Source organism: Drosophila mojavensis, unplaced genomic scaffold (assembly GCF_018153725.1).
Source record: "Drosophila mojavensis isolate 15081-1352.22 unplaced genomic scaffold, ASM1815372v1 contig_74, whole genome shotgun sequence".
NCBI classification, from domain to species: domain Eukaryota; kingdom Metazoa; phylum Arthropoda; class Insecta; order Diptera; family Drosophilidae; genus Drosophila; species Drosophila mojavensis.
In genome coordinates this window covers 3,665,988-3,678,762 of record NW_025318899.1, presented here as the reverse complement: position 1 = coordinate 3,678,762, position 12,775 = coordinate 3,665,988, and the positions used below count along the sequence as shown (strand labels likewise).

At 35.0% G+C, this 12,775-nt stretch overlaps 1 protein-coding gene across 1 annotated transcript in view; it reads left to right on the top strand.

The window, feature by feature from the left end:
- The window catches only part of LOC26527581 (mucin-5AC), a 29,390-nt gene that overhangs the window by 2,285 nt on the left and 14,330 nt on the right, over positions 1 to 12,775 (top strand). Inside the window, exon 2 of the mRNA XM_015161776.3 lies at positions 9,863 to 10,594. Coding sequence (XP_015017262.3) covers positions 10,243 to 10,594 — 352 coding nt within the window. The 5' untranslated portion in view covers positions 9,863 to 10,242. The remainder of the gene's footprint in view (positions 1 to 9,862; positions 10,595 to 12,775) is intronic.

The following is a 12,775-nucleotide window of genomic DNA, read 5'->3' as shown; positions in this document are numbered from 1 at the left end:
TTATGATATGTGGCTATAAATATTGTATTATCGTAATATGCTTAAGATTGTAGTTGGATAAATTTTCATCAAAAATTTTAATTTAATTTAATTTAATAAATTAATTTTTGTTCTTTATTTTCTTTTTCTTTTCTTTCTTTAATATTTTATCTTATCATCTTATCTTATCATCAGCATGGGATTTTAGCTCTTATACATCTTTATTTTATTTTTATTTTCTTTAAATTTCTATTTTTCCTTCTTCTATTCAACAAGTCTTCTTTTATTTTTATTGTCAACTTACTCTAGTTCTACATTCGCTCCTTTTACACCTCAACAAATTTAGCATTAATTACTTTAGATGATCAATATGCAATTGTAAAAAGTAATACGCCCCAAGTGCATCAAGTTCAGTCTAGTTCTTGGCTCAAATCACAGACAGAGATAATCGTCGGCTCTAATGGGCTGCTCTTTAACCTACAAAAAAGTGCAACTGTTTAAATGTTAATTGCGTTCAGCCATGTGGGATTCGAACCACGGTTGGCACTGATTGCGTTTTGCGTGGCCCATGTCCGAGTCTGAGCTGTGAGCTGGGCATGTGGACGACTAAACAGAGTTGCACTTGTTGCTCGAACTGGTTTTGCATTATTATTGTTGTTGTCATATTGTTATTGTTGTTCTTGTTTTTTATGACTGTCAACATTTTTATTTTTTAAATGGCGTTTCGCGGCTGCATTTTTCATGTGTTTTCCGGCTGACCTCCGTCTCGATCTGCACGGACCAGTTGCAGCCGCTTCTGGGCCATTCTAATTTGCCATTGCGATTTGTTGTTGTTAACAGTTGCCGTTGCCGTTGTTGCTGTTGTTGTTGTTCGCCTAAACTGGAGCATTTACTTTGGTATTAGCCAAAGGTTAGGGTTCACTCTCATTGGTTTTCAGCAGCTGCCACGCCTACAAAAAATGATTTAAATGTTAGCAACTTGTTGAACATAGAAAACAAGATAAGTAAGAATGTCTCTACTGACTGCAGAATACCCGGCTAGGTTTTAAAAATAAACAAGTTTCTATATATTGTATATAGGGTTTATCTCTTGAGCACTTCAATTCCCTGTAAATATAATTGATTGTAGCTCTAAAATAGTGGAAGTTATAGTTATTTTTTTGACTTGTCACGTTCCTCAGTTGACTTTAAATTTGCCATTTTTCAATTTATTCATAGAGGCGATCTATAGACGAGTCAAATTTTGTTCTTTACAATTTCCAATGCCTCGCTATAAATCTTATCATTTTTACGAGTCGACTATATCAAGGGAAGTTTATATAGATTGCAAATTTCAAGTCGATAGCTTCTATACAGCCGTCAACTTAAGACTTTATGCCATTTATCCTAAAATAGGGCTATACATATATAATATTGTATCATATTGTCATCTCAACAAGTTTCACAAAAGCCAATATGCCTGCGAACGAGTGCTAAAATATGAATTTATGATCAAAGATGTGAACTGTAAAACTAGTAATGGAAACTGTGTGAACCGTTGTGAACAAAATTGAAAAGTTGTTTGGCCATAACCATAAAAACGGTGGCAATTCGATATGGCCAACAGCGAGTGAGGGAGACGGAGTGTGGGAGCTAGAGCGAGATATTCGACTTCAACAATTGGTTAACTATTAGCTGTTAACAGTAAAAATTGTTAACTGCACTAAAACGGATCAGTCAATGCAAAGGCAACCGGACACCAGATCTCAATGATGCTTAATTGTGGTTTGTTGTTCACTGTTGCTGGTTGTTGTTGCTGGTTGTTGGTTGTTGTTGTTGTTGTCAGTCAATGGAGCATTAAGTTGCATTTAGTTGCGCGTCTGTGCATCTGCGTGTTGCCATTATGCAACAGCAGCAGCAGCAGCAGCAGCAACTGCAAAGTGAAACAGTTTCAGGGACATGAAGAGTCGATGCTATTATACGAGAGTTGTTTAATGAAAAGAAAATTGTTGATGGCTTTTTGGTAAGGTGAAGTAAACTGACTCTTGAGTTGTGATGCCTTATATATAATATATGTGTATGCCTACTATATATGTATGTATGCATGCTTTTTCATATATATTCCGCCTTTTCCGCTAAAAATATGGAAAGTTTTTTATATTTTCACCAGCAAAGTCTGTACATGATTAAGGCAATAACTAAAATTAATTCATAATCGAGTTAGATAAGTAGAGGTTACATATCTATGTATGCCTTATAACATGTTCTTAATCAAAATGATTCGAATTGGACAGAACTTTTGAGTGAAAACGAACTCTCACACATACTTAAACAAACTTTATACCAAAACTTGAGTTAATTTGGAAAATTTCATTAAAAATAGTATTAAAATAGTTATAATATTTCAAGGTATAGTAGCTCTTTAATCTTTCATTTCAGAGCTTAGCTCATCTGACTATCTACCCCAGCGTTTCTTTGTATATATAAATATCGATATATATAAACATTTAAAGCTAGACATTGTAAATAGATCCCATACATAATTATATTTTTCCTTAAATTTCATATTTCACTTGGCGTTCGCAGAACAAGTTCATTATTTTGTTCTCAATAACCTCAATCAATTTGTTAATAACGATTATTATCGATAATTTGCTTTGACTTTTAAGCCAAATTCAAACATTCAAGCTAAGCACCAATTTATTGAAAACATAGATTATGAATAAGATTATGAACTCAGCTCCTAAATAGTATTTCACGTATTTTTTCAAGAGTAGACAAGAAAAGATTTCAACTAATTGAGACGTCAGCTTTATTACAAACAAAAATTTGATTATCATATTCATTCATATTTTTTTGGTTTTACATAAGCTTCAAGATTCTTCCAAAGTTCGTTAAATTACTAATTATGTATAATTATGATGTTCATTGAAATGCTTTGAAAGTGTTTTTCATGAACTCTTGACTTAAAGCAACAAAATTGAATTGCTGAAATAAGAAATAATTTTTTTTTTTTTGTAATTTGTGCTTTGATTAGTTTTCAGCTTTAGATTTTTAGTAGAGTTCCGGGTTCAATATAGCTGTGCAGCCTTGACTTTTGAGTATCGTAATCTCAGTTGCACTATTTATAAGTCTAATCTATGCTAATGCCTGTTAATTGCAACGATGTTTGCATTGGCTAACAGTTAAATATAATTGAAACCAGTTTGTAGCCTCTTAAACTCTTCCTCGAATTGCCATTCGATTCAAAAGCCAAACAATTTCTCGGCATCTTTCATTAGCTTAACTTTTGTTTTGTGTGTTAACAATAACGGCAATGCAAACTGCACTTTCCACACTTTTGCACAAGCCGGACTTGTGCAACGGCTGAACAAAAAAGCATTGCAAATTAATCGACTGCAATTTGTCTGAGAGGTGGAAAAAAATATCGCGAGAGAGTTAACGTGCCAGCGAGTCATTAAGTCAAATGCAAAGCAATTGAAACGGGATGCGACTAGCTAACTGGGCTAACAGCGATAATGGCCAAATGGCAAAGCGATAAAGTGCAAGTGCGGTATTATAACTGATTTATAAAAACGGATGCGAGGGTGGCTTAAAAAGTTTCCGATATTGAGATGAAGAGTGATAGAGGTTTACTATGAGGATGTAAGGAGGGAAGTGCCTGGCTGGAATCCCGTTCCTCTGATTTCCTGAATGATAGCAAGTTTAACTACAAACGGATGCGAGAGTCGTCTTAAATGTTTCAGAGATTATGCAAAACTAAGGAAGGTTTCATGAGTGCTAGGGTGAGGAGTAGCTGACTTGACGATAACGCAATTTGATTCCAATATGTGCGAGGTGCGCTCAAGCTGCAACTTATACTGGATATTCATTGTAGTGGAGTTCATGAAAAAATTGACAAATGCTCTAGAACAAAATATAGATACCAGATCTATAGCTAATATGGATATCAATATCAATGAAAACGCTTTAACTTGCATTGTCAATTTTATGATATTAAATTATAATTATTTAGATAAACATATAATTTTCATAAACGCCTTAAGCTGCCCTGCGAAATAGCTTGTCTTAATTTCTGTGTTTGCTGCATTTTTTTTATTTTTTAACTTTTTTCTCTGTCTTTATATCATGCCCATGCTATATGCTGAGTCGATAATACACTTGTCTAATCTGTGAGGCATTCCAGCTGTGAGTGTGCCAGAGTCTCTGCGTGGGTTTTCATTTCAATTTCTGTGGAATTTCTAGACTCCATTGCATGAGTCAGTTGCTTTTGCTGTAGCTGTTGGTGCTGCTGTAAAATGTTTATAAACAGTTTAAAGTATTGTTTGCGACTGGCAGTGCCATTTGCTTAATTAGTTCAAGCTGCACGTGCCGCGCCCTAAACAAGCAGTTGCTGCTTTTTGCAATAGCTCACAAGTCATATCTATATATATATATAGAGGAATTTATAAGCATATTTGCGCAAACGATAATAATCAGAGCTCTTTGAAAAACATAAGCCATACTAAATACCTAATTAAAATTGCTGCAAACTGTTTTCAATCTATTTTAGTTATTTACTTGCCCCTAGTTCAGATTTTATCTAACGCAAAGTCTAGTTAACTAATAGGGGAAATGTACGTTACGTTGTTGTGCACCACGTAACGTGTGACACCGTTGTCAACAAAGGAAAATATGAACTTGTGTTTAACATTGTGATAACAACTTGTTTGACAGACAGATTAGCTAACAGCCGCATTGACAGCTGGCTATGTGTTAAGCAACATGTTCAAGTACACGTTGGCTGTAACAAGAAATTGGCTGAGAATCAACGTGTAACACATTCTGACAGGCAGATCAGCTAACCGAATTGGGTCAAGATCAAGAGTTCAGTTTGACAGCAGGTTAAAGTGCATGTTAGGGGTAAGATGGAATTAATATATAACTAAATGATTGTAGCGATGGGAAAGAGGTCTAAAATAATATGTAAGGCTTGACTTGCACTTTGACATCTACTTTGACATGCAGTTTGATGAATCATCCATTCAAACAGTTATATATGCCCATAGCGTACACGTTTGTCATTCTACTAATTTTGACAAGACCTTTGCCTATAATTTCTGTCAGAAATAAAAGTTAATTAAAATATGTGTCAAATTTTGACATTAAATTTGACAAGCATATGCGTACAGCACATGACATACTGCTTAACAGCATGTCAAAGTCTGTGTTAACTCTGCCGTAAGCCTTAAAAGCAATTTGTTAGCTTGCTACTAAAAAATTCCCTTCTAAACAAATGAATTTGTTTTCTACAACATGTTAAAGTGCTTGTCAACTGTGATTCATGTGTGAGAGAGTGTGTGTGTGTGTGTGTGTGAATTTCATTAGAATGATACGTGTAAATATCCGATACAAATTATAGCTCTCCATGGGGGCAAACATAACAATGGAACTTGGAGCATTCTTACGTGCGCTGCGGCTCGGTTCAGGGTCGATTTGAATGCACGATCAGCGAGCGGCAGCAGCGGATACTTGAAGTACAGTGAAGCCCCCGCTCTGTCTCTATCTCTCCCTCTCTCAGTCGGCTGAATTTATGCATTATTTGTATTATTAAGTTGGGCCTGTGTGTGTTAATATTTGTTTTTCATAATTATTTTATTACGTACGAAAAGGAAGTTGACGACATCTGATGTCGTATATGCCATGCGTGGCTTGAAATTCAAAACAATCGAAACTAAACTCAAAAAAACAACCTTTGCTACCTTTGCGCTTCACCTTCATGGCTGGCAAATTGTGATTCGTGTTATACCATATACTATATGCATACATATATTGTGTATACTTGTCTATAGAATTATTAGCATATTCTTCTAATTGCGCATGTGCTTATGAGCTTAATAACTATATTTTGTAATAAGTCGGCATCGAGGAAGCAGCCAAGCTTTTGTCGGCGCCATTAGATATGCCAGCTAGCTATATATACACACCTATATACTTGTATATATTTCTATAATTAATCTCTTCTGTGACTAGTAGCTGTCGGGCTTTCCACAATTAATTAACTGAAAGATGCGACTAAAGTTTGTTGTTTCGAGAAATTTGATCGGTACAAGTTTTGAAAGCTTACTTAGCTTATTTAGCTTATAAATGGATTAATTACTGTCGATTCAACTTAATGGTTTGTCATGTCTTGTTTGTTCGTTATTTATAATGCTTATGGCTCAGATTAATTTCTAGTATAGTCGATCGATAACAGTTGCAGCTGACTGAATTTATGGGCGACACAGTCAGCCTCAAGGTGCTGCAGCTCAGTTGATTTTGATTTGTATTTATTTATTCCCAGGGGATTACAACAGCTTGTTTACATTTGCCATTTGTTTAGATATCACTATTATTATTATTATTTCTTTTCTTTTTTTTTTCTTTTTGACTGATCAAATTGTATTGATATTAAATAAACATTTCAGTGCTCGTTTCTCTCCTTCACGATCTCGCATGTTTAATCAGCTGCGGCCCATTGTTTCAGACGAAAGCTGATTTCTGATAAAACCGACTATTTAAGCAGATAAACACAAAACAACAGAGAACAAAAATGCTCAGATGTGAAATACCTTTGCAGCGCGACGTGGGCGTTTTTTTTTTGCGTTGAGTTTGTCATAAGTTTTTGCCTTTGCTGGCTCTCAACTGATTCTTTCCCAGTGCGCACTTAATCAGGCAAACAATCAAATTACTTCAAATTCAAAGTCATCCAATTGTCGGGCACTTCAGATTTGTTCTGTTCGCTCTTGACGTTGATTGAGCTTCGATCTGCCATGTTTTCCAGCTGCCATTCAAAGGCAGCCGCTGCCATTGCCCAACAGCTCAAGCAGACCAAAAAAAAAAAAAAAATTTATATATATAATTTGTCTAAGCCACAACGCGGAGCTTCGCATTTTGGGTCCGTGTTCGTTGTAAACTTATTGCGCGCATGTTTTTTAAGTTTAGAACGCTGATGCTATAAACAAATTAAGAATCAGTAAAAAAAAATTAGGAAAAAAAATTCAGAAGTAAATTAAGCAAGTAACAAGATGATAGATATTTTTGAAAGACTATAAGATGCCCTGTATGTGAAAGTGATTTATGTAGAAGCTATATACTTGTTAAAAAAAGATTAAACAAAAATTTTTTATGAATATATATTAATCGAATACTATATAATATTATTGAAAATTAAAAAAAAATTTTGTTTAAGAATTATTTTTTATAAATATTTTTATTTCAATTGAACTAACTCAAAAATATAATATAAAAATAAATATAAAAACCAGCATTGTCATTATTATATTTAATACTCTTATAAGTTTATAAACTCTCTCTATCAACGATTTAGGTTTTTCATTAAAATTTGAAAACTTTTAGCTTATGAAATTTTATAGTAAAGGAAAGAAGCTTGCTTTGTAAATCATTATTAAATCTACAGAGATCTTTTATATGCCTCCTACCGCCCCTTATATAGCCCATATCAAGGCGCTCTTTAAAATCTACAGGGTATCCTAAGAAGCTAAGTATGTAAAAAAAAAATGGCTTTGGCTTTCTTATAATTAAACTGCGAATATATGTATATATGTATTTATACAGATTTATCCATATACTATATACACATCATCTTCTTCTTTTCATATTTTAATGGGCAAAAAGAAAAAACAAAAATAATTTGAAATTTAATAATACCCTTCATATACGCAGCAAAAATATGATATGCTGGCTATTATAATTAGGGAGATGTTGGGACTGTGTGCGCTTTGGTTCGTCTGTCATGCAAATCTCTGTCTTTTGCTGGCCAGCATCCTGCTTGAGCCTCTTATCTGTTTCTATACTAATTCTATACTACGATTAATCATTCGCCAGCCACATTGGAGTAGGCACTAAAAATCGTTGTCATTATGGGCGTACATTGAACTTTGGGTTCTTCTTTTCGCCGGGGCTGTGAAAGGCTTTTGATTAATGTAAGCGTCGTGGCCAAAGATAGAAATGCCACATAATTCGTGGTAGGCAATGCTAATGCTAATGAGTTTTGGCTTTGGCTTTGGCTTTGGTTTCTTCTGCTTTTGGTGCTGCTGCGCATCAGCATGACAATTGAAATAGATTGTCATACAAAAATATGTATATTGATGGCTATCAAATATTTTGGCTTTACGCATTACGCAAAATGGGGCGTGGCAGCCAGCGAACTGCATTTTATGAACGAAAAATTGTAATCAAATAAAAAAAAAAAAAAAAAGAAGGAAAGAAAAAACCAAAGTGAAATTTGCCAACGTAATTTTGCGCAAGTCAAACAATTTGTTGCTGTTGCCTTTTAATTGATTTCTCGACAGGCAATGACACACATTGCTATAAGCCAAACGATTTGCTTTTATACATATAGTATATATATATATATATATATATATATATATATATTTATATATATGCATATAGTGGCTTATGCCTATTTAATGCCATAGCAACTGTCAGGCGCCATGCACAACTGGGCGTATGCGTGTTTTTCTGTTTGTTATTTTGAATTTGTTTCTTTATTTTTATGTTTTATTGAGCCGACCTCAGTTATCACTCTTACTTAATGTGACTTATAATGATGTGTTCATATGCCACGCTCCGATGGCCAATGGGTCGCCGCGTATCGCTCGCAGACAAGGCAACTGAGACAGCATTGAGACGGTCTGTGCGTTAACTGCAACTAGGCTGACTTCCATATATACTTTGTATACGTATAGATATGTGAATATATCTGAATTTCCACATCTTGCTTAACGCCAGTTGGGAAATGATGTCTAAAGCTATAAACTATAGTATTTAGCTAATGCAGACATTGACTTGGTTTCGTTTAAATTAGCTAATTTTAATAGTTGTCTTCGGTTAGAGTTTGACTTCTCATCAATAACAATATGAATGGCATGCTCTACTTCTTTTTCTTTGTAGTGCAATTTTGAGTTGGAAATAGTAGAGCTAGAAGGTGAGCCAGAGCTCAAGTGGGACTTGAAGTTGAAATAGGAGTAGAATATAAAAGTGTAGTAGTTGAAGATGAAATGGGAGTAGAACATGAGAGTAGTACTTGATGATGAATTAGGAGTATGGAGTATGGAAAAGACTATTAGCTGACGATAAAGGAGTAGTAGTTGAGGATGAGATAGGAGTAACCTATGAAGGAGTAGTAGTTGAAAATAAAATAGGAGTAGTAGTAGTAGTTGAAGCTGATGAAGAATAGGAGTAGAAAAGAAAAAGTTAGCAGTTGAAGATAAAATAAGAGTAGATTATGAAATAGTAGTAGTTGAAGATGAAATAAGAGTAGATTGTGAAAGAGTAGTAAATGAAAATTAAATAGGAGTAGAATAGAAAAGATTAGTAGCTGAAGCTAAAATAGGAGTAGAGTATAAAAGTGTCTACTATAGAACAATATAAGTAGACACAACTGCATTTATATATGAGAATAAGAATTAGTAGTAGTAGTATAGTATTATAGTAGTAGATTCTGTTATGCAGCAATAGTTGCATCAATACTAGGAGAATATGAACAGTAGCAGCAGCATTAAAACTGTGGTAGATGTGGGAGTAGCATTACTTGTTTGTAGTAGTTACTACAAATAGCGCCACTTATCTTAAGTCTTCTGCAATCCTTAATAATATATAGTGTAAGCACGCGTGATAAGCTGTAATTGAGTTTCTGAAAATTGGGCTAGTTTATAAGCTCGTATGCCCACTTATGCATATTCTGTTGAAATCTCCAGCGACTATATACTTATGTGTGTGTGTGTGTGGGCAAGTCTTAAGATATGATTAGCATGGCGTGCTTTCTAGCGTCTAACGGCTAATTAAGTGGAGTATTGCAAATCTCTTGAATTTCACTAATTTGATATTCGCTTTTCTTTCTATTTCCGACTATTTGCAGCAACAGCAGCAGCAAGGCGTACGATTTCCCAAGGCAGCAGCACAGATAAGTCGCCAGCAAGACTTGAATTATTGCACGCAACAACAACAGCAGCAACAGCAGCAGAAGCAGAAGGAAGAGGCAGCAGTTACTGCAACTGCAACTGCCACAGCAACCGCAAGACGCACACATTGCAACGCAGCTTCGGCAAACAATTGTGGAAAAGTGTGCAAACGAACAATAGAAACTAGATAGAAAATCAGCAAAAGCAATAGCCAAACCAAATCCAAGCCTAAAACGGAGCAACAGGCAACAGTGCCGCGTGCAACGTGCAACGTATATAAGAAAACATATATATAGATATAATTTAGTTTTTTTTTTTGGTATATGCTTCGCTAACGATGTCGTTGATGGAAATTCATCGAAGCAATGAATCATTTTGGCGTCGCGGATCGTACATGTTGCTGCTGCTGCTGCTAGTGGCATTGTCATTGCTGTTGCAAGCAGAGGCAGCAACAACAGCGTCAACAGCCAGCGCAACGCAAACGAGTGCAACTAATGGTGCAATTAGACAGCAGCGGGGGGCAGACGTGCAACAAGACAATGTAACAGCAACAGCAGAAGCAGCAACAGCAGCAGCAACAGCAGCAGCTACAGCAGCGGCGGCAGCAGCAGCAGCGGCAGCAACAATTGCTGGCAGCGAAAGCCAAATGCCAGGCAATTCAGCAGAAATTTTGAGCGCCGGAGATGTGGGTAAGTTTTCCTATATTGCACATACGCTAGGTAGACAATAGATCAGCTGCGCCCCTTTGGCACACAACCACAGAAAACACGGCGGAAAAATTATGCGCTCGCATTTGGGAAAATTGGCCAAAACGAGCCGAAATAAATCTATGCCAATTATTGACCAACTGCCAGCAGCAACAGCCAGCAACAACAGCAACAACAGCAAAACAACCGCAACGCAGCTTGGCCAACAGTCCCAGTTGGCTGCCAGACATAAAACAGCGATCCAAAAAAAAAACAAAAAAAGAAACACTAAACAATTGGCCAGCAGAAGAGGCAACAGCAACAACAACAGCAACTTGCATTGGCTAATCTTTCCTTGTTGTTGTTAGACAGAAAACGTCGTCATATAGTGTCTATATGTGCTGAGCCATATTCATAAACCTTTAGCTCTTTAAAGACAGCTAGGGTTATTTATCTAATCTATATATTGATTTATGATCAAATTCAATTTGCTATACATACATTTATTTAGCTTCAGTTATAGATAATCCATGTATATACATATCTAGATTGTTGATTTATCTCTTTAAATCTGTATCTTTTCACCTTTTCAAATGGAATGAAATGTGTTCAATAGATGATATATTTATGATTCTGTATAGATAGACAAGAGTTGTGGTCAAGTAGGTTAGTTTATCTATCAATTCATATGTCTTAGTCTCTCGCTCTTTTTGACTGTGACACTGTATACACCTTAAAAGCTAGCAAGCATCATTGATGGATATAATTTCTGTAGAAAGTCGATATAAGAGTTGAGATGAAAAGTTCATAGAAACTTACATAAGTTTAACTGTTTATCTAAAAACTATTCTGTTCTATATCTGTATATAGTATTGGGTATATAATTTAGCATCTTTCCTTAACAATTCAACTGTCTATATATCGATATCTATACATATATCTATCTACTTTTACATACGAAAATTTATCAAACCTTTAATAATTATTACAAATTATACTTACTCAATGCTTATTTGAATCTACTTCTATATTTTTCTTTTTATAACTAACTATCTATATCTATTTATTACATCTTGCTCTCTCTATCTCGCTCTTGAAATTTTATGCTTTATTTTATCTATCAATTTATCTAAATTGAAAGCCATCTTCAAACATTTTTACACAAAATTATGCATTTCAAGTTATTCATTCCTCAAGTCCATCGCTCCATATATCTATTTATATATTTATTAACAACTCTTATATCCATGACTTCTCCTTTGTTGATCTTGTTTAAAGTCCAACTCGAATTTAGTTTTTCTTGTTTATTTAGTCCAAACAAATTGTTTGCCTCAATGGCTTCGGCATGCTGCAAATAGCCTTCCTTTCCATGCGACGGTCTGTTGCAAGTCAGGCTTTGTCCATGGCGTTCACATAAATATATATATATAGCATCGTTAAATGTTATTTCTATTGAGTATTTCGTTATTTTTTTTTTCTCTCTTTCTTAACAATTATTCGTTAGCCTCACAGCACAGCGTGTGTGGGCGTCAAATGTCAATTGTCTTTGCTGGCTGCTGGAGTGTTTTCTGGCCAGCTTCAACTTGGCTGGGCTTAGCCAGTTAGGCCTAGTTGCCAAGGCCCGCATTATCATTCAACTAAAGTAAAAACCCAGAGAATGAATACAATTATGAGTGCTGCAAGCGAACAGTGCGTGACTAGGAGATACCCTGCATGAAATAAAGAGTTGTCGTAAAAAGTTTCAGAAATGATTTTTAATACAATCTCTGGTTCAGTTTGTATTATATATTTATTTTAGAAAACTTATAATTGGTTTATATATAAGAACTAACTACCTTGTCAAAATATTCACCAAAATATTAAGTAGTTAAAATGCTTGTCAAGTATTATGTCTTTTGCCTAAAAGCTGTCAATAAATGAGTCATTGGATTTTCGATATTTATCTAAATTTTAAATTCTCTAGGCTTTTACAAAGCTATCAACAGTTATTGGCTTGCAATTCCAGCGAAATGATTAATTTACAGTCTCCCCCACAGCGGCAACACTTTCCCACAGCAGAGAGAAATGAAATTGGCTAAACAAAATATTTCATGACTCTATGCTAATCACGATTAGATAAACGATTAAAGCTCATCTGCTGAGCGTTACATACCTTTATGGTCAACTATTATACTCTCGTCTCAG